The sequence below is a fragment of the Elgaria multicarinata genome, chromosome 17 (assembly GCF_023053635.1).
Source record: "Elgaria multicarinata webbii isolate HBS135686 ecotype San Diego chromosome 17, rElgMul1.1.pri, whole genome shotgun sequence".
Taxonomy (NCBI): Eukaryota; Metazoa; Chordata; class Lepidosauria; order Squamata; family Anguidae; genus Elgaria; species Elgaria multicarinata.
The window spans coordinates 28,441,285-28,463,163 of record NC_086187.1 but is presented as its reverse complement, the minus strand read 5'-3'; the positions used below and the strand labels follow the sequence as shown (position 1 = coordinate 28,463,163).

Genomic DNA, 21,879 nt, shown 5'->3' with positions numbered 1-21,879 from the left:
GTATTGGCTATGCAAATCACTTCGAGCTTGCTTTTTGTGGTGGGAAGCGATTGCCTTCATCACAGCAACAGACGCCCGAAATCTCCCGGCCCCCAAAGCCGGGGGGGGGGGAACTCCTCTTGGGTGCAGGCGCCTGCATCTATGCGCCTCCAGGCCCAACCTGGCTCGCCTTCCTCTCTCTGCATCACTACTGCTTCGGTCTCCATAGCAACCGGCCAGGCTAGGTGGTTGCAGTACCACATCCGCTGAGCCAGATAAGAGAGAAGGCCTTGCTGGGATGATGAAGCAGGTGAGGGAGGGAGGGATGAACGGTGGCGTGAGTATTATGGGCTGCTTCACTGTACCTGCAGGATGTCTGTGTGTGAGAAACGAGGATGCTGGGGAGGGGTCCACACAAAAACCGTTGGGGCAATGTGGTCTCTGTGGGGCGTGGGTGAGGAAGAAGGGGGGGATGCCAGGGAAAGAGAAACGCGGATGTTTTCTGTCGCAGATGCGAGGAGGGAATCCTGAACATTAGAAGTGCAGGAGCACAGCCATGAAAAACTGATAAGAATGATAAGAATAAGGTGGCTGAGTAAGGTGCCTTTTAATTCCTAGAGATTATTTCTGGATGGATGTGTTTGGAATTGGTTCAGTGGATGCTATTTCTACTTTTAAAAAGGGAGACATCAAGTTCCCTTATATGACATCTTGATAGACTGGACTAAACACACAAGCCTTTGAAATAATAAAGGGGCATCTTTTCCAAATTGTTTATTTTTTGGCTTGAAGAAATACAGAGTCGGGGTGACTCTTGCTCACATGCTTTTGTGCAGAGGGATGGAGAAGGGGTTACTTCGTACAGCCCTGGAAGAAAGAGAGGGGTTGGGGGTCATTTTGGGCTGTGCGGCATGGATGTGGGTGTGGGTGGCTCATGGTAAATCAATGGGGGAAACCGTGAAATGGAGAAAGGAGTGGGGGCAGACGGGGGGTCTTGACGGAAGAGGGGTGCAGCTGTCATAGAATTGCCACTGGTCCTCTCGATTTCACCAGAAGGTTTTAGCCTCCCCCTTTTCAGGATCCTCTCCGCATAAAACACTAGAATACCCCCCCCCCGAGGGTTAGGCTGGTTGTTGTTGTTTTCCTGCTGCTGGGTGGGGGCAGGTTGTTTTATTTTTGCTCATCAGTCCGTTTTGCTGACCTCAATGCCCGCTATCAGCCCCAAAGCAGAAAAGAACAAGACCCAGTCAGTGCGTGTGCTCGTACTTATATTTAATCTCTCTGTGAGAAAGGGGGTTTAAGATTGAGAAAAGAGCATGGGCTCAGGGATTTACACACACTGTCCCCCAGCACTGCTGTTCTGATCAAAATCATAGTGTCTGCTGCTTACATTAAGTTTTAAAAAGAGAAAAGTTTGGAGATATGATCAGGGCTGGTGCTACCATAGAGGCCACTCAGGCGGCCGCCTAGAGTGCCAAGCTAAGAGGGGCGCCAGGCACAGCGCAGCACTCATGCGCGTTGGCTGTGAGCCAGGCCAGGCCGAGGTTTCAGCTGGGCCTGAGTGGGCGAGACGGCACCCTGCGCCCGCCCAGCCGAAGTGAAGCCAGGGACGCTGGGGTGGGGCGGCTCCACATTTGGACTTCTGGAACGCGCCCGGAAGTGAGAGAGACAGAATGTATGGGTGCATGGGATGCATGGGGTCTTTGAGTGAATGCATGTGTTCATGCGTGTTTGTTTGGAGTGAGTGATGCTGAGTGTGTGTGTGCGCGCATGAGTGTGAGTTGGGGGGGATGATTTGGAGGTGATATTCCGATTAAATAATGCATTTTAGACCCATAGACGTTCCGTTCCAATTTGTTTGCTATAATTGGCATGACGTATTTCTTGCACTTCAAAATAAATTTAGCAGTTTCAAGTTTTGTGCTTATTTTTTCCAGGAAACATGTTTTTAAAAATCCAAGTTGGCATTTTTTTCGGGGAGTGAAAGTAGGTCACCTTGCCTAGGGCGCAAAATAGTCTGGCACCGGCCCTGGATATGATCAGACAATCACTCCTATCATATTTTGAGGGGAGGGTTATCAGGCAAAACTAGGCTTCTTCTCACTATGCTCTGCCCCCAACAGGTGCCAATAGGCTCCACCCCCTTACAGCAGGCTCCACCCCAATCTATTAGATCCCACCTTCTAGCTCCCAGGCTCCGCCCCCTCCCAAGGCAGCCTTGGGAAACCCGGCAACCCCACACTTAGGGGTGTTTCAGTTTTGGGGTAGGATCAGCTTGCTGTCCCAGGCTGATCAGGGAGCGTGGCCAGGAGACGCAGGTGCCTCACTAAGGGTTGTTGTGTGCTTGTCTTTTCCAGACTTTAGCAGATGACACGGAAGATGTCTCTCTTGACTTTGGAAATGAAGAGGAGCTGGCATTAAGGAAAGCAAAAATCAGGTAAACAAACTGGAAGGTGAATGAAGATGAAGCAGAATTCCTTCGACAGCAGCCTTCCCCAAACCTAGTGCCCCCCCAATGTGCTGGACTACAAGTCCCATCAATCCCCGCCAGTGTGGGCAATGGCCTGGGCTTATGGGAGTTGCATCTGGAGCAGGCCAGGTTGCAGTTCCCTGCTCTAGTGGGATGTGCTGGGAAGGAGAGGTGATGATTAATGACAGACATATATGGATAAGGTGAGTCCGTCCGTCTCAAAGCTCCATCACACCTTGGAAGAAACGCCGGCTAACGCTGGCTGCCGTCGCTTCTCCATGGACACTCAATTACTTCCTGTTTTCAAACAGGAAGTAAACAAGGTGCACGGGGGCCATTCAGTCCCTCGTTGTGAACACGCTGCTTCTCCCACACACTGCAGGAGAGAGAAGCAACTTTGGAACGCTCATCGGATGGAGCTTTCACTCAGTCATGCACACTCACACACAGAATGGCCCACTTTGCACAACCACCATGGCTAAAACAAGCCATGGTGGCTTCTATAAGCCCTGGTGTGTGCTGGCACCATTTGCCTCATTGCCTGCCTGGGTGCACTATGTTCCGCTGCCTGAACCAGGGCAACATGGCTTGTTAGAGGGGGAAACAACCCTCAACTAACCCATGGGCTATTGTTGGGCCATTTCCCGTCCAACAAGCCGTGCCGCCCAGATCTGGAAGACACGACAAGCCACGCCCAGGCGGGCAATTAAGCAAATCGTGGCTGGCACACACTAGCCTGCACTGCAGCTTAAACAAGCCTTGCCTAAGCAACGGTATTTAAACTGCAGTTGTTTAAGCCAGGGGGATCATGTGAACCAGGTCAATTTATGGGTGAATTCCACCCACTGTGATATGTCCTGTGTCCTCCTGATATGGAAGGCTATAAACAGATGCCCTCTCTTCCTCCCATCTGACTGATCGAGTGTAAACTGTACAGAATTTGAGGCACATTCCTGTAGTAGCTCTACCAGTCAATCCCATAGTCAACTGTTGGTAAGTGTACGGGAGACTCAAAACATTTGTACCTTTCCAAGGCGACTTTGCGGTGGTGAAACCGGACAACACTTGCATTCATTGAATTTTAAAAGTGTCTGAAAATATACTCTAACTTTTCTAAACTCTCGTGCACATGTTTCAATACACACGTAACACTCAAACGGAGCTAATTCTACTTCACTTGCAACGGACTCCATGTTTATCGTATTTTGCAAAGGGGAATTCCATGGCAGGCGTGAGCTGAAATGGTCTAGATGGAACATACAAATCTTTGAGGAAGTGAGAAAGCAAGGCTTTCATTCCATCCCTTACAAGCAGGAAGGTCTTAAGCATGACCGTTGGAGGCCTCTGCAAATATTCGGTCTTTAAAAATACATATCCACAAATCATTACCCTGTCGTTTGTAAAAGTAGCTCAAAGCAGCTGACAAAAAGGGCTCAAAGGGTGCATCAAATGCAAGACAAAGACTTCAAATTATGGAAATGGAGCCAAGACAAAATTAAAGGCTTCATATACACTAGAGCCCCAGTGGGTTTCAGAGTAGGTTCCAGTCCGATGAAAGGGGCGTGAGGCAAAAAGCTCCATCCAACGAGTGTTTCATTGTATGCTAGTTACTGGGAACTCACGGAGTTTGCTCAGGTCCCTCACATGACGTCGTCAGCCTCCCGTGCCCCTTCCGGCCTTCCTTGTCAGCCCAGGAAGCTTTTATCAGGGTCAGGCAGTGTGACCTGACCTAGCCTATCAGTGCAAGGCTCCCACTGGTGTTGTTGCAAGGTGTGAATGTAATGTATATTGTTGGCAAGAACTCATTGTATTCCATAGGAGTGCCATTCATAATAGTCTGTGCATGCTCACTGGAAGTCCAGAGTGATTCACTGTGCCTGCTGTAAGCTAGCTTGAAGTGCAAACACGTATTCCTGGAAGTATAAAGCTCACTACCTCATGATGAGATGGATGTTTGCAGTTTGCAAGGCTGCTTCTGAACTCAGCTGTAAGCCTGGCTGCATTAGGGCGAGGCCCTCCTGAGGTCACGAGTAGAAGCTACGACTTCATCCAAAAAGCAGAGAGATGGGATTAGTTCTCTCTCTGTGTTGCAAGATAGCTGCGAAAAGATTCTTGGAAATGAGGCAAAGAAGATTGAAGCAAGTGGGTTGGTAAAGTCCCACACCAAAGCAAAAAGCTGCTGGGCTTAGGAGAGAACCCTTCATTAAGGTGCTTCTGAAGTCAGTAGTAAACCTGGCTGCTTATTACTTGGGGATAGACAGTAGAAATAGGAGGACCAGGTCTGAAACTTAAGATGAGATCATCCACAAAGGCGTTATAAAAGGCTTGATCTGGTTGCCCAGAGAGACCTTGGGAGAACGAGACGTCTACCAAACACGATGACTTAAGCTCTGCAAACTAACTTGCCAGATTGGAAAATAGAAGAACTTAATGATGACTGCTTTGTGAACAGAACTTTAATTTGACGAAGAAATATACTAGCCACTATTTCCATCATGCTTCGAACCATCCTAACTGAATTACACGTACCAATGTGTTTTGCATTTTTCATTATTGCAAAGTTTGGTTCTTCTCCGATATTGTCTGAGCAATATATATATTGTGGTGCCACTCTGTGTTATTTGGCTTGAGAAGGGTTTCAGGGCCTGGTATTGTACACACACATTTCTGTGGAGGAGATGCCGTTCTAGCATGCTCGAGGGAGAGGCCGTAGCTGGGCAGTAATGCACAGGTTTTGCAGGCCGAAGGTCCCATGTTCCATCTCCAGTACCTGCAAGCAGGGCTGAGAAAGAACCGTCAGAAACCCTGGATAATGGGTGCCAGTCAGTGTTGTCAATACAGGGCTAGAAGGACCAGGGTGGGGTCGGGGGTCGACCCAGTATGAAGCATCTCCTTACACTCCAGATTGGTCTCCCCTAGGCACCCGCTGGCCACCTTCTTCCACCTCTTCTTCCGAGTGAGCGCCATCGTGACCTACTTATTCTGCGACTGGTTCAGCAAGAGCTTCATCGTCTGCTTTGTCGTCATCCTTCTCCTGCTGTCCTTCGACTTCTGGTCTGTGAAGGTACGAATGCTCTGGGCATCTCAAACTCTCGTGCTGTGCCGCCTTGCTCCGTTTTGTCCATAAACGGGGCCAATTCAAGAGCTGCCTTGCCCACAGAGCTGTTCACACCGTCAGTTATCCTGGAGTATCAGCCCTTGAACGCGGTGCTGATTTTTTTCCCAGCGGTAGGGATGCAACCCAATTAAAAGAACCTAATAGATTTATCATGAGTTTTGGTCAATTGATTTGCATATGGATAAAAACAGTATCTCTGAAGCAAGAACCATAGTTTCTTTATTTTTAAATGACACACGCATGACACGTGCCATACCTGGCATCATTTTAGAAGAGATACTTCTCTTGTGAGAGAGAGAATGGAGATTACCTCTTTTTTTTAAAGATATCATTGCCATTTGCAGTGTTTATAAGCCCCTGTATGATTTTTTTAAAAGTTTCCTGCCCAATTGCTGGCACCTAATTATTCATTTATTGCACTTATTTGTTGTTTATTTGTTCAGTCGCTTCCGACTCTTCGTGACTTCATGGACCAGCCCACGCCAGAGCTTTCTGTCGGCTGTTGCCATCCCTAGCTCCCCCAAAGTCAAGTCTGTCACCTCCAGAATATCCTCCATCCATCTTGCCCTCGGTCGGCCCCTCTTCCTTTTGCCTTCCACTTTCCCTAGCATCAGCCTCTTCTCCAGGGTATCCCGTCTTCTCATTATGTGGCCAAAGCACTTCAGTTATTGCACTTATATCCCGCCTTTTTTCCTCCAAGGAACCCAAGGACCCTCCTCCTCTCCATTTTACCCTCACAATGACAACCCTGCGAAGTAGGTTAGACTGAGAGTTTGTGACTGGCCCAAAGTCACCCAGTGGGTTTCCACGGCTGAGTGGGGACTAGAACCCAGATCTCCCGGCTCCCAGATCCAACACTTTAGCCACTACTTCACACTGGTTTTCATCAAATAATCTAACCAATGAGTTGATTCAACATTATGCATTTTTACAATTCAGAAATAAAACTTAACATTCAGGTTAATCAGTGGAGTATGATTTTCTTTTTATTTTCTCCCTCCCCATCCACTTTTCCTTGTGTGTCATGTCTTTTTTTTTTTTTAGAATGTAAGCCTGAGGGTAGGGACTGTCTTCTTTATTGATACATTGTAAGCCGCTCCGAGAGCCTTTTGGCTGAGGTGCGGGATAAAAATACTCTGAATGAATGAATGAAGTATGGATCCCACTCTGAAATATCTGCTGGTTTTATTTGCGCCATTAGAATGTTACAGGAAGGCTACTGGTTGGCTTGAGATGGTGGAACCAGATTGATGAGGACGGGAAAAGCCACTGGGTGTACGAAGCAAAGAAGGTAAAACCTTGTTTCTTTATAAGAGTGTTAATTGCACAACGAAATGAGCTTTCCTCCTGCCATTAAAATGCGTTGTGAAAACTGAACTCTTTCCCATGAAACACACCTGTGCTAGGTTAAAAGCTGTTTTATTGTTCTTACCGTTTATCAGTTGTCAAACAACATTCTCAATACCTGACCTGTGTGTGCATATCTGCACCGACTTACGAATTTATTGAAGACTTTATGAGGTGTATAAAATCCTTCAACTTATCAAGTGGTACAATAGGCCATGTCTAGAACATATGAAGGAAGTTAATAAATGAATAAATGATGTGGAGACAATGATTATTTATTGCATTTGTATAATGCCCCATAGCCGAAGCTCTCTGGGAGGTTTACATTTCCACCTCCCTCCCCTGATATTAGACTTAGTGTCATCCAATGAAATTGATGGGCTGCAGATTCAGAAAACTTATTAGTATACACAATTAACGTAGGGGATGCATTGCCACAAGACATCTATGATGGAGAAGCAGTTTGAATCTGGCACACCACTTAATGGCGTGTCTCATTTAATCCAAGAATTTAAATTAATTTCCATGAAGACTTTGCCCGCCCGCCCGCCGGCCGACCCACTTAAGAGCTCATCCATTTTGAAGAGTTCTACGTACTATCTACATTTTGTTTAATGTTTCAGACCAACATAACATTCGGCATGGCACCAAATTTTAGAGAAGTTTATAGCCAAGCTTGAGGAAATGAATCTTTTCCTAGAATTAAGATGTAAACTTTATCGGTTCCCATTTCTGCTGAATTTTGTGCGGTTTTTCTCTTTGCAGCGATTTTAGCTGACAGTAAGTTCTGTGTGACTTAAAAGCGGCCTCTTCTGTTTCTCCTCCTCGTTAGGTCCCTTCCACTGCAGCTGCCCCAACGGAAGTAGAAGCACGGATATTCTGGCTGGGGCTGATCATTTGCCCTGTGATTTGGACACTCTTTTTTTTTAGCACCTTGTTTTCGTTGAAGCTGAAATGGCTGGTAAGGGCTGGACAGAGCTGTCCAAGAGCAGAGAGTCAGCCTGGGGCCAAGAGAAAATGAATCCTTCCTTTAGAATCTTGTATAATATAGGAGTGTTCAGTATATGTTGCCGGTCATGTCATGAAGCTCTGATTCGAAGGCATGTTCGGCAGCCTGTTGCTGGTACGGACGACTTCTAGGCCTGCTGAGGACCTGGCAGGAAACTATCTGGGGCCTTTCAGTGCATCATGGCAGAATTCTCACGAAATAAGTAGAATAATAAATGCCGATATCCTTTGCCAAGGAGACTAGGAGGAACATTTCAGGACCCCGTTCGCTTTTCCAATGCTTCTCCCCTGCAGCCCTTGCAAGAATCATAATTCTGCAGTAGACCCATCCCTCAACTCCTGTAAATCTTTCACAACCCCCCCCCCCCCCGCTGGTACTTCACCAGCATAGTCTAATTTTAGGCAGAGCGTTTGCACTCACACAGGCTAGAACCTTATTACGGAAAAACAACAGAGAGAGAAACTTCAGATTCTTGTGAACCTGAAATCTGTCCATGATCACCTTGTTTGCTTGGTCTGTGCAATTGCAGGATGAGAACATCAGAAGCTGCCTTAGGGCAACACAGACTTTTTGTCTACTTTGCCCTGAGGTAGAGAAGGACTTCTCTGCTCACCTGCTACCTGATCCTGTTTAACTGGATTTGCTAGGGGCTGGCCCCAAGGCCTTCTGCATGCAAAACAGGTGCTCTACCACTGTGCTATGGACCAAATACTTCCGTAAGACTACACACTGATTCGCTCAGACGTGTGATTTGGCTGGGATGTTTTGAGTGAAGCTTGCAAATGCACCCCAAGTAGAACATGATCGGTGTGAACGTGGCTCCATAGCCTGCAACCTTCAATCTCACACAGAGTAGGATGATCAGGGGTCTGGAAACAAAGCCCTATGAAGAGAGACTGAAAGAACAGGGCAGGTTTAGCCTGGAGAAGAGAAGATTGAGGGGAGACATGAGAGCACTCTTCAAATACTTAAAAGGTGGTCACACAGAGGAGGGCCAGGATCTCTTCTCCATCATCCCAGAGTGCAGGGCACGGAATAACGGGCTCAAGTTACAGGAAACCAGATTCCAGCTGGTCATCAGGAAAAACTTCCTGACTGTTAGAGCAGTACAACAATGGAATCAGTTACCTAGGGAGGTTGTGGGCTCTCCCACACTAGAGGCCTTCAAGAGGAAGCTGGACAACCACCTGTCAGGGATGCTTTAGGGTGGATTCCTGCATTGAGCAGGGGGTTGGACTCGATGGCCTTGTAGGCCCCTTCCAACTCTGCTATTCTGTTATTCTATGATTTCCTGGACCTTAAACTGAAGCCCTTGATGGAGCATGAATTCTTGCTTAGACATTTACCAGTGTACGGCTGTTTTGTTTTGCTGCAGGCACTTGTGATAGCCGGCATCTGCCTCCAAGCTGCGAACCTCTATGGCTACATCCACTGTAAACTGGGAGGGTCGCAAACCATCCACAGAGTCACCTCACGGTTTCCAGCACAGCCGATGTTCCAGAGGGTGAGTTGTTCAGGCTGATTGGGCAACTTCACCAAAGCGAGGGATGCTTGGACAACAGCCTAAACGTGAGAGTAGCAGTACAGGTTGCTATTTTTGTACAGAAGTCATAAGCTGACAATATTGATCTTGGTACCAGAGTGAGGCCCTTGCTCCATCTAGCTCAGTATTGTCGACACTGACTGGCAGCAACGTCTCTCCAGGGTTTCAGGCAGGATTCATTCTTTCTTAGCTCTCCCTGGAGGTGCCTCCAGGGATCGAACTCAGGGCCTTCTGCACGCAAAGCAGGGGTTCTACCACTGAGCTGTGATCCCAGCATCTCTAGCACTTCCACGTAGGCCAGCCAGTAGGAAAGATCACTCCAACAAGACTATACAGCACACTTCGAAGCCCTTTCTTTTTTTGCTCAGGAGCAGGTCTTACCGACCTGCTCTCTCGTGCGTTTTGCAGGGTCAGGACTGACTGCATGGCGTTTGGAGATCATGAGAGAGCGTCGAGCGAAAGAGTGAAGACAAACAATGGGCTGGTCAGAGCTCTTTGTATAAGGATTGTTTTCCTTCGATATTGAAGGATGTTCAGTATCTTCAGTCACATAGCTGAGATTTTGTGATGGTTTACCCACTCAACAGCATGGAACGAATAGGGAACCACTCAACTTGCACTCATGTGGTGCAGCCTCCACTGCATGCTCTGGTTGGAGTAAGCAGCTCCCTCTGCTGACTTCTAAAATGGAGGCAGGGCGGAGAGTGGGACAGGAAGAGGCAGTAGCACAGCGCTTTTGCCCCAGGCAAGTTCCTTTTTGGAAAGAAGTTTGCCGCTACTGCTGCCCACGCATGTCTCCCCTTAGGAAGCAGAACACATCTAATTCTGATTTAGAGTCTTCTTTGGGGAGAAAAGGCACTTGCCTGGTTTTACATCTTTGTTGGGGGGGAAATGGGGGGCAGAGAAGTCATCAAACTGTGTGGAACACCAACAGCTGGCATTTCCAAGTGGAGGAGAAAGCCACATATTTCTGTGCAGCAGGAGGAAGGAAAGATGTAAAGGAATTCAGGCCTCTCCTATGAATCAGTACTGGACCGTACAGGAAGGGCAGGAACTGGGGCGTTGCTTAGTTTTTATTGATTGAGTAGAATGCAACAGTAAAACTGAGTGAAGCTTGCTTGCTCACTCACTCACAGGTAGCCTTATGGCAGGATCTACACGACTGCTTTAAAACGGTTTGTAACAGCAGTGACAACTGTTGAGGCCCAGGACACACGTCATAGACAGTTTTCAAAATGTTTTCCAAGTGTGATCTCCTGCTTGGTGTAGCTGTGTCCTGAGTCCATTCAGAACAACAACAGGGACAAAGACACAGAGCGATTGATTTACATTGCAGGAAGTGCCAGAGGAATTTCAGAAGGCTGTTCTGAAGGGGACACGAAACCATTAGAGGAGCTGAACGAGAAACGAGTGCTGGTAGGAAGCATTTGAAAGTACCACTTCTGTGCTAAATCAGGACTGACTGTGTTTTGTTTCAGAGCAGCAGATGCAACAGCAGCCACGTTGTTCTTTCACACCTTGTGTTACATTTGAGAGCATCACTGTCACACACTCACAAACACAGGTCTCCCTGTCGGTAGGGCCCTATTCTGCAGACTTCCTCTATCAGAGCATGTGACACAAAACTATTCCCCTCCAGCCGGCTCATCTCTAGCATAAAGTTGAAGATCTTTGATTGTGAAGGAGGAATTGAAACCTCTTCTTCCTGCCAAACTCCAGCCAGCCTTTAGGGCCATCAGCCAAGGGCTTTCCACAGGATGGCTTTGCGAATTCCACCTAATCGCAACCACGGTTCATCGGCACTGCTGACAGTCTTTCGGGGGGTGCTGGAGTACTGCAAAGGGATCTTGAGAAAGTCAGACGTCATCACGTCCCCCTTCTGCCCTCAGTGGCCAGTTCATATATTTACTCTCTTGTATCTATAAAATGGGGGAGAGTGTTGTATCTTTGGGGGGGGGGGCAGGGATGACCTGTCGGTGGCCCAACCCAAGGACACATGCACACTTCTTTCCATGCCCAAGTACACTTGTGGGACGGAGGAGGGAGGGACAGTGTGTTGAAAGCACTAATTAGATATCCATCCCGCAGCTATTGCCCAGGAAGGAGTAGTGGGCACACTGATGGGCAGACTTCATCCATGGGTCTTAGATTCTCTACCTTATCATGTGGCAATCGACCACCAGACTGGGAAACAATGCCGCTGTCCACTGTGCATAGCTAAAAACACACATGTTTGCTAGTTACATTATTCCTCTTAGAAGTACTGCTTTGCTGTTCTGCATCCTTTCTAGAGAGACTGCCAATCCTGAAGGGGATCTATTGTGTGAATATGGAACATCATCAACAACTTTACATGCTGAAAACGACTAAAGAACAGAACTGGAGCAGGCGAAAGAGAAGCATATGGAAGTGATTGCTAAGGAACACTCCTGAAACGGAAAGACAGGTGCACATGTTTCTAAATAAAAGCACTCCTACAAGTCTCTTCTTGTTGGTCTCACTGGTGTGTAGATAACATGAAGCCATGAAGGGTTATTGAGCAGTTAATAAGCAGACTTGCTCCTTGTAAAAAGACGGTGCCGGTTCTGAAAGACTCAGGTAAGACCAAGCCAGTCCAAAAAAAAAGACAACTCAAAACTAGCACTTATTACTCAAAAAGATTTGCAAAACAAAGGCTTTATTACATTCCTATACAGAAAGGCTCCAGGTGATGAATGCTTTCCTATGATTCTTCTAAAATTCATTTGCTCATCAAGGGTTTCTTTCTTCCTGCGGGTGGTTGTGGCTGCAGTAGTCTTGGATTCCTGCAGAAAGACGGGGGCAAGATGAACACAGCACCTGCCTCATGACATGTTTGTGCTGGAAGCTGTGCAATACTTCTGCCTCTAAGCAGGAGGCACGATCCGCCGTGTCAATCTGCTGCGCAAGTCACATCGACATGAACAAGAGCACCCGGCAATGAGGCTCGCGCTGGGGGAGTTTCCAGTGAAGTGGGGGCCTTCCAAGCGTCAGGGCAGGGCACCCGGCGTTCTGCCATTCTTAACGGCAACCAAAAGCCACCGCTCCTTTCACACAAGAGCCGACGATACTGGAGTTGGTGACATAATATTGCCTGCTACCTAATTTTAAGACAGCAGCGTTGTGAACGCTGACCAGATTCAGTACAGCTATTAGGTTTCTGAGAATCGGGATGTTCATGTTGATGTTATTTCATATGACTTAAAAGTTTTATAGGCTGCCTTTTTATGGGAAACCTGTAAGTGCATATTGTAAATGAAGTTAGGAAACTGATAGGGGGGAAAAATCTTATGAGACATGGAACTCAGTGTCTAAAAAACCTGCAACTTCGTTAGGTGTTAACAACTCAGGGTAGGTATGAATCACTTCTAATTAGATCTCAGAAGTCCAGATAGAACATATAATGTTAAGAGACTAGTGAAAAAGCCCGTCGTACGACAGGTGTATTTATTTTGTTAGGACTTCTTTGAATACATTATTTTTGGTATACACTTCTCTAAGATTTTGAACCAACTTCCCCTGTTCTTTCCCATCAATAATTTTTAATTTTATGTCCTCAGACCGTTGGACTCTGGGCATTGCTACAACGTTAAAGTAAAAGCCTTGCTAACATTTTTATAACTGGTGAGGAGGTTCGCCTTCTATCAAATTCACCCTCATGAGACAAATTACTTACTGGGAGTGGGCTTTGGCCCGTCTGCTAGACCGGAAGGTCCTGGCAGTTACCTTTCTTGGAACTTGGAACTTCCCTAGAAGGCCACAGTTGCAAGAAACGTCGCTAGATGGTGCCAGAGGCCAAAAACTATAACTTGCTTGGAGGAGCAGTCTGGGCTTTTATATACTGTATTTGTTCAATTCAAAGACACACTTTTTTCTCATATAAACATCTCTAAAAATGGGGTGCGTCTTAGAATCACAGGTGTGTCTTAGGTTTTTTTCTTCTGTTGGTGGTACTGAAATTAGTGGGCGTCTTACAATCGAAGAAATACGGTATATAGACTAGCAAAAAAGCCCGTCATACGACAGGTGTAGAGGAACAGTCTGGTGAGGAGTTTAGTGGGTTTTGGCTCCTCTGCTAGGCCGGAACTGCATGGAAGTTATCTTTCTCAGAACGTGGCACTTCCCTAGAAGGCCGCAGTTCTGAGAAACGTCGCTAGATGGTGCTGGAGGGCAAAAACTATTTCTCGGAATTTGGAACTTCCATAGAAGGCCGCAGTTCCGAGGAACGTCCCTAGATGGTGATGGAGGGCAAAAACTATTTCTCGGAATTTGGAACTTCCATAGAAGGCCGTAGTTCCGAGGAACGTCCCTAGATGGTGATGGAGGGCAAAAACTATTTCTCGGAATTTGGAACTTCCATAGAAGGCCGCAGTTCCGAGGAACGTCCCTAGATGGTGATGGAGGGCAAAAACTATTTCTCGGAATTTGGAACTTCCATAGAAGGCCGCAGTTCCGAGGAACGTCGCTAGATGGTGCTGGAGGGCAAAAACTATTTCTCGGAATTTGGAACTTCCATAGAAGGCCGCAGTTCTGTGAAACGTCGCTAGATGGTGCTGGAGGGCAAAAACTATTTCTCGGAATTTGGAACTTCCATAGAAGGCCGCAGTTCCGAGGAACGTCCCTAGATGGTGATGAAGGGCAAAAACTATAACTGGCTTGGAGGAGCAGTCTGGGCTTTTAGAGAGAGAGAGAGAGAGAGAGAGAGAGAGAGAGAGAGAGAGAGAGAGAGAGAGAGAGAGATAACACAGCACTTTACCAGGCCATTCATTTACTAGCCGCAAGAGGGCTTCAGAAGTAAACCTGGCTGGTCACTCTCTGAGAAGTGAGTAACAGCAAGACTGCTGTGGGAAGTGTCCGTTTGGGGGCTACAAAGGATGTGCTCTCAGATACAACTGAAATATGGCGCGTGCAAAAGCTTTCTGTATTGCAAGGTCTTTCCAGGGTGCAGAACTTACTTTGGATGATATGCCTGTAGGACAACGTGGCTGGAGAATTTGGTACTTCAGACAAGAACGACTGCCCTTGATCACAGCTTTTCCCTGAGTGGGGTGAGGCAAGAGAAGAGTACAGCCAAGTCCGAGAGAACGACACAGAGAGAGAAATGTCAGCATTTACCTCAATAGTCTCTCTTCTATCTCCCACTCTGTTGCATTCCTGCTCCAAAGGATACAGTTAAGACATTCTCCCCGCCAGTCTGCACTATTTTGTATTAAGTTAGCATGGAAGTTCAGTCTCAGTGAGATCACGAGCAAATGTGAAATGGACTCCGTCAGGTCGCATTTACCTATTTGAGGGTCCAGAGGCACCTTCCCTAGGAGGGGCACATTGAGGCTGCGGCACATCGCCTCTGCACCTCCAGTTGTTGCGGGGAATATCTGTGACTCTGTCTGTAAAAGGAAGACACCATTAAACATGTTCCAGGCTGTAAATCCTCCTCCTCCTCCTCATCAAAGACTTTGGTTCCAACCTTTTGCTCCAAAGACTTTCATTAGCCTTTTACTGCTAAATATACTGCAGTCCAGACCCCAACTGGATTAAAACTCTCACACGGTGCCATTATTAGAGAGGGAACCTGTCCGCCACCTGATTCATCACTTCCCTCTTCTACAGGGCTCTAGCCCTGCCACTTGAAGCCCCCGGCCAGTCTAGCACTGCAGGAGACATCACTGATGATACTCAGCCTTTAAGCCTGCCTCAACCTGCGCTATGTTAACAGGCTTTGGCACAGGGAGATCCACATAACTGCTAGGAAATAGGGATTGAAAACCAGACACATATGGAAACGACTTTGAATTAATATGCCAGCTATTTGTGTGGCAACAGGGTTCCAGCCTTAAAGATAACTTACGAATAACTTTAAAGTTGGGAGAAATTCTGATTAATGCAAGGCAGTATCTCATCAAAAGAATGGGCTTTCCCTTTCCCCTGTTTAATGTCCCCTGATGGATAAGAATGAACATGGTGCGTAAAATATATCTATGAAACATTACCTTACATTTTGGGCATATGAAACCACTCATATTTTCGACAACTCCTACGATTGGCAGCTTCACCTTGTGGCAGAAATTTATCTCTTTTCGAACGTCCTGAAGTGCCACTTCCTGTTTAGAAAGGAACAACGCAAGAACCACACAGAAGGCTGATTCAGGTGACCCATGTTTGTTTGAAAACATTTATTTGAACCACACAAATATCCAAATGAAAACCGTGAGAAACAGAGTGACTTATTTCTGTTAATATTCAGCCCATCCAAGAATATTATGTATTTATTTATTTATTGCATTTCTATACCGCCCAATAGCCGGAGCTCTCTGGGCGGTTCACAAAAATTAAAACCATTCAAAGTATAAAACAACAGTATAAAACCATAATATAAAATACAATATAAAAACTCAACTAGATAAAAACAGCAGCAATGCAAAATTACAAATTTAAAACACAAAGTTAAAAATTATTTATAGACTGTTAAAATGCTGGGAGAATAAAAAGGTCTTCACCTGGCGTCTAAAAGCATATAATGTAGGTGCCAAGCGAACCTCCTTAGGGAGCTCATTCCACAGCCGGGGTGCCACAGCAGAGAAGGCCCTCCTCCTGGTAGCCCCCTGCTTCACTTCCTTTGGCATTATTAAATAACACATTTTTTTCAAATATATCTCTACCCGTGTAAGGTCTGTGTCCAGTAACCTCCCCCTTCAAACATTATTCCCCTCTGCCCTATTCCTGCTCTCTACCAAGTTGCCCCCACCCCACCACTGTTCCAGCCACCCTTTTCAAATTCTGTCTCTGCAGCCCTTTCTATCATTTCTACATATGGACATATGTCATTTCACTGTTCTGACAGGAACTCAATCAACCCCACACTAGTTTTCCCTGCTCCACACGTATTGTGTGCACTGGACTTTCGAGAGAAAAAAGAGAGAGAAGGCTGTGTGTTTTTAATCAGAATGATAGGCTTAATACCAGTTATATCAGCAGCATGGCCCTGAAGTGTGGATATGCAGGGGAATGAGCAACTGATTATCTATCCTTACTTTCTGCCGCTAAAGCAAATTAAGCACAGTAGGGCATCATCTCACGTAGGACATCTTTCTGGCAAAGCATATAACTCACAGCATTCCCCAACCAGCCATGTCAAGTTCTGTCAATCCAAAAATAGGATGACAGAACTTAGTAAGACTGACAGTACAATGCTATACATGCATACTCAGTATTTCCTCTCAGGTAAGTGTGGATAGGATTGTAGCTCAATTTGTTAAATCTCATGTCCAATTTCAACTTGAGACTTAAGTTAAACTTAACTTTCAAGCCACTAAACATACCTTACCTGAGGAGTGGTGATGATCACTGCCCCGTCTATATTACTGGTGCTGAGATACTGCACTATTGATAAGTGCTCATCCGAGGTTCCTGGAGGCGTATCTACAATAAGGTAGTCAATTTCACCCCAGTCCACATCGCGAAGGAATTGCTTAATCATTCCTAAAAACATGAAATGTAGGGTTAAATTGTGAAACTGAATTTTCACCATACTTTAAAAAAAAATCAAAAACAAGTGGCCACCATTTCCATTGCTCAAATTAAAAGCTTAACTGTCTCCTGAATTGGAAGATTGTCTGAGAATGGGTCACACCACATGCCAGTTTAAAATAAACAAACAAACAAACAGCACTCAGTTCTAGAAAACATTCCTATTTGCATAGTTTATTTTGGAAATAACATTTTAAGTTTCTCAAGATCTGGACTAGTTTAACAAGTACAAGGGCAGTGTGGGAAAACAGCAGAGGTAGCAGAACTGAGATTCCACGATCCAAGTGGAGAAGCAGGTAAGGAATATGATGATGATGATGATGTATCAAATGCACAGAAAATGCAGAACTCTGAAGTAGGCTTAATATTGCTTTCCAAAACAGAGATTGACTGACTATTGTCATTTAAGTGATTTTAGTTTCTGGTTTGAAGATATTTTAGTTAGTTTTAATGTTAAAACTTTTTTTGTGTGTAAACTGCCCTGTTTACTTTGTTGAAAAGCAGTCCAGGGATATTATTCATAAATCAAATAAACAATAACTATCCCTAAAGTCTGAAAGCTGACTAACTGAAACTGAAGATTAGCCCCAAATTGTCTCCTGCCCTGAGCTGGCTGAAGTTACATGCATCAAGTATGGCTCTACTATGCAATTTCACATGAAAAGTATTATAAATGTAATTAGTTGGCTAAGAAGCTATGAAAGTAGCTTAAAATGTTATGGAAGGTGTACACAATAACTTCTTGCCAAAATTTTAGATATAGAGCAGCAGGTGTCATTTGGACTTCAATGGCTAGCATTTTGAGATGTACATCTTTGTTAGCATTGATCATTGTGAGATACAAACCATTTTTTTTAGGTCCTCTCCAAATCACAGCATCATCCAGGCTGCTGAGCAAGAATCCCACTGACATAACGCCTAAATTTTCTTCAACATACTAAAAATAAATAAACAGATACACATTTGGCAAAACTGATAATGAGGATTACAAAATTATAGCACCTGTGCATGAGGCTGTAGTAGTCTTATTACATTTAGTGTTTAAAATATAGCACAAAGATAAATATTCTTGTACTTAGCCTAATTTCACGATGAAGTTAACTTCACATACATGCAAATAAGCAGTAGGTAGTGCAGAATAGTTCATAACCAAATACAATTTAACACAGAAGAGGCTTTGTGCTTTCATGATACTGTAGGTGCCTGCCTGGGAGGCCACAGTTCATTACCTCCATAAAACAGGAAGATCATGAGGATTTTATTTAAACAGATAACTCACCACTGGAGACCATCCAGAACCACTTTGGTGAACCTGAAAATATGAACATTTTAGAAAGTTAATCTTTATGCAGAACTACAGTTAGCTAACAAGAATTAAAAACACAAATTAAAAAAGTCATGTTGCCACAGGAATCAAAACTCACTAGGACTAGCTGCATGCCTAGACATCGGTACAATATAATAGGCTGTCACTTGACAAAAGAAAATAGAACCAGAGACCTAAAGGTCTTTTCCATAACAGGGTAGAGGAGCTGTACGCAACCCATATTAGTAAGATAAACAGATACGCTTTTTGCTAACAGCACTTTCTCATTCCAACAAAGGATTCAGTATTCTTTCTGGACCTTATGTTGACTGATCCCAAGTGACGTTCTTTTTAGCATTTTAGATGAACCTTAATTAAGCAGATCTCAGGATTAGTGACAGAAACATGGTGGGTTCTCACTATTTCTAATAACCTGAACAGTTGTGCAATACTAACAGAAACACTGAAGCAAAGTTGAAAGGGATCCTCATGCTCATTTAGCAAAACCTCTGCTTTTTATGTCTGCATAGTTATTCCTGTGGCTGCCTTAAAGACGACTGCAGAGCAACGGCATTTCAAGTCATACAAAAGCCTTGAGAAACATCCAATCCGGCAATGCCATAAAATGTTACTGCCTATTCATGAAGTCATACCTGTTCCCCTTCTAGGCCCATGATTTTAGGGATGGATGGACCACAAATGTCAACGTCCAGGACAGCAACCTGGGAGGGAGTGGGGGGAGAGAAAGTTAGACTAGAACAAGTGGGCCCTGAAACAGAATGTTGCAACAGAAGAAGTGCTGCTATTCAATGTTCATTTTAGTTTTTCTGTTCTTGTTTTAAATCTGGTACTGTTAATTTAAATCTTCTCATCACTGCACATGTGAAAAACCATGTAAGCTGCCTTGAGCTCCATGGAATAAAGGAAGCATATAAACAAACAAAACATATTGTAAAAGAAGTCATGCATTATTTCACTTTAGAAGAATTAGCAAATAATATCAGACCAATGCCACTAAGATACATTATTTCTGCAGCTATTTCTCTTCGAAGCATTTATTTCAGTGACATAATTCATCAGGAAGGACCTGGCTGCTCACCCCCTTCTCCACTGGCCTGGCCACTGCTTACAGTATGGGCTTTTAAGAAAGGCATCAGAAGCAGCACACCCACCTGTTTAGTTTCATCCTCTGCTAAGCCATGTGCCAAGTGAGCGCTGAATGTGCTCTTGCCCACGCCTCCTTTCCCAGACAACACCAGGAGCTTGTGCTTCACAGTTTTCATTTTTTCTTTGATTTCCTCAATAGCTTCACAGAAAAAAAAAAGGCAAGACACTGAATTTGCACGGGAAGGATGCTATGATGAACAATCTCCCTTTCCCAAGGCTGCACGTGTGAGCGCTCCGTTCCCAGGGATCCCTCCTAGACTAGGTTGCAGATTATTATTATTATTATTTATTTATTTATATAGCACCATCAATGTACATGGTGCTGTACAGAGTAAGCACCATGAGTAAGCACCAGAGTAAGCACCATAAAGCAGATCTATCGCTGCCAAAGAATGTTTTCTTTTTTTCACTGTAAATGAAACACTACAACTTTGATAGCAGCAGGCACAGCAAAACGGTCAACTTTTCTGCTGGCAGGGCCCCGATTCCTTCATCTCAGCCACAAGGGAAGGGCCCAAACCTGAGGCGACCTGTCCTCGCCCCCAGGTGCTGGGCTCCTTTCCCTCTGGCACCAGGGGAAGCCCTTAACCTGGGGGTCCTCATCCCCACCTCCAGCTCCTGGACTTCTCTCTCTGAGCCGCATAGGAGCCCCCTAACCTGGGGCTACTGCCCCCGCCCCATCTCCTAGACTCCTCCCCTCCCGAGTTATCAGAAGAGGCCCCTAGCATGGGGCTACTCTTAGGCTCTTCCCCTTGAGCCCACTAACCTAACACTTCTCTAGGCCTCGCCCCCACTGGCCTACAAGCCAGCTGGCTCGACTTCCAGAGCCTGAGGCGACTTGGCAACTCCCCCCTCCCCCCAACAAATACAGCCTTACCTGGGTCGGGGCCGGCGGGCTGCCCCGAGGCGCACAGGCCCTGGTTGGGGCATCCCTGGCAGGCGTCGGCCTTGCCCGCCTGGTCGCTGCCGGTGCCGGGGCATTCTGAGGGGGCACAAAAGGGGAGAAGAGCCGCGTTGGAGGACCGCGAGGGAGGAAGGGCCCGGGGGCCCGGCCCCACCTGTCCGTCTAACCACCCACCTATTCCCGCCGCCCTTTCTGCTCACCGTGAGGCGGCACGTCCAGCAAGGCCGGCCCGGTCCCTTCCGCCATGGCGGAACCAGCTGCCGGAAGAAACACACACGGCGCACTTCCGGTCGAGGGTTCGCTCGAAAAAAAGGTCCCCCTCGTTCCGAAAGACACTTCCGGGTGTGCGGCACAAATGCTTCCCCCGAGGATAAACAAGTGACGCACTTCCGAGGGCGGGGCGAGGCGAATAATAAGAGATCTTCCCTGTTAAAAAAAAAGACGAATGCAGAAGCAGTCGCGGCGGCGCATTCTGATGGCGCATGCGCATTCTGTTAGGGCTGTGTTGCGCGGGGTAGGAGGAGGCCGAGGGAGCTGCTGTGTCACGTGACACCACCGGGCGTTTGTGATTGGATGGTTCGATTCTCCTCAGTCGAGTTTTGTTTTCTGGGGGATTTGAAGCGCCGCTGCGGGTCTTTTGACACGGGACTTTCATTCACACGTTTCGTGTGTGAGAAAGGCATTACTATTGCTCACGCCTGCACCGTTGAAGGATGAAAAGAATTATTATTATTATTATTATTATTATTATTATTATTATTATTATTATTATTATTATTATTATTTGCATTTTTATACCGCCTAATAGCTGAAGCTTTGAAAACTAAAACCTTTCAAAGCATAAAACAAACAGTATAAAAACATGATATAAAATATACATTAAAAACTGACCAAAAACATACCATACATGATTAAAACATCCTTAAAACATCCTAAAAACATGCTAAAATTATGTAATTGAAAGCTATTTATATAAACCTCTTTCTTGCTGGAAACAACAACCAAAGTGTGTATATAATAACAATTGAATGTATTTAATAATATATAAACAATACATAAACAATCGAATGTATTTAAAACAACACTCAGCTATTAAAAGTATAACCAGAGAGAATAAAACAAAAATGGGTCACAATTCTATTTCTATGAAATGTAAAAATAATAAGAAAAAAAATCTCCTTAGTATAATTAAAATAAGTAACACGTCCTAGGAAATAAACAAGATGTAGAAGGCAGATCGAAATATCCAAATTAAATGGAAGTACTTCAGGTCTAGTTAAAAAATAAACAAGGCCAAAATCCTCTGTGTGGTTTAGAGAGAGAAAAAGGCCTACAACTCCCAGCATGCTCCAGCTGACTACGCCAGCCAAGGAATGCTGGGAGTTGTAGGCCCTTTCTCTTAACACGCATAGGTCTGTGTCCTAAATTAGCAACAGATTATTACATTGAGGGGTGTGAATCCCACCCTGCACTGGGAAACCAGCGGTTGTG

General features: G+C 45.5%; 2 protein-coding genes across 2 annotated transcripts; one reads left to right on the top strand and one right to left on the bottom strand.

Annotated features, from left to right (window-relative positions):
• The first annotated feature begins 270 nt into the window (after nucleotides 1-270).
• TVP23A (trans-golgi network vesicle protein 23 homolog A) lies at nucleotides 271-11,943 on the top strand. Its single transcript, XM_063143043.1, has 8 exons — nucleotides 271-289; nucleotides 2,337-2,416; nucleotides 5,369-5,513; nucleotides 6,769-6,858; nucleotides 7,747-7,875; nucleotides 9,299-9,427; nucleotides 10,803-10,882; nucleotides 11,758-11,943. Exons 1-7 carry the CDS (start codon nucleotides 278-280, stop codon nucleotides 10,854-10,856), a joined length of 639 nt encoding a protein of 212 aa, XP_062999113.1. The 5' UTR covers nucleotides 271-277; the 3' UTR covers nucleotides 10,857-10,882; nucleotides 11,758-11,943.
• A 167-nt stretch (nucleotides 11,944-12,110) lies between these two features.
• Nucleotides 12,111-20,683, bottom strand: NUBP1 (NUBP iron-sulfur cluster assembly factor 1, cytosolic). Its single transcript, XM_063143376.1, has 11 exons — nucleotides 20,589-20,683; nucleotides 20,362-20,466; nucleotides 19,490-19,623; nucleotides 18,971-19,039; nucleotides 18,291-18,323; nucleotides 17,858-17,948; nucleotides 16,809-16,963; nucleotides 15,475-15,585; nucleotides 14,769-14,871; nucleotides 14,440-14,523; nucleotides 12,111-12,270 (listed from the first exon to the last, which is right to left on the bottom strand). Exons 1-11 carry the CDS (start codon nucleotides 20,632-20,634, stop codon nucleotides 12,218-12,220), a joined length of 984 nt encoding a protein of 327 aa, XP_062999446.1. The 5' UTR covers nucleotides 20,635-20,683; the 3' UTR covers nucleotides 12,111-12,217.
• Between the last annotated feature and the right edge of the window lie 1,196 nt (nucleotides 20,684-21,879).

Bases quoted from the DNA above. Each gene is read 5' to 3' on its own strand.
- TVP23A (XM_063143043.1), top strand. The intron at 7,876-9,298 runs GTAAGGGCTGGA...GTTTTGCTGCAG, and splicing joins CGTTGAAGCTGAAATGGCTG to GCACTTGTGATAGCCGGCAT. The intron at 9,428-10,802 runs GTGAGTTGTTCA...TTTACATTGCAG, and splicing joins CACAGCCGATGTTCCAGAGG to GAAGTGCCAGAGGAATTTCA.
- NUBP1 (XM_063143376.1), bottom strand. From the start codon at position 20,634: ATGGCGGAAGGGACCGGGCCGGCCTTGCTGGACGTGCCGCCTCACG. The intron at 19,624-20,361 runs GTAAGGCTGTAT...TTTTCTGTGAAG, and splicing joins GCCCGCCGGCCCCGACCCAG to CTATTGAGGAAATCAAAGAA. The intron at 14,872-15,474 runs GTAATGTTTCAT...TTCCTTTTACAG, and splicing joins TCATATGCCCAAAATGTAAG to ACAGAGTCACAGATATTCCC.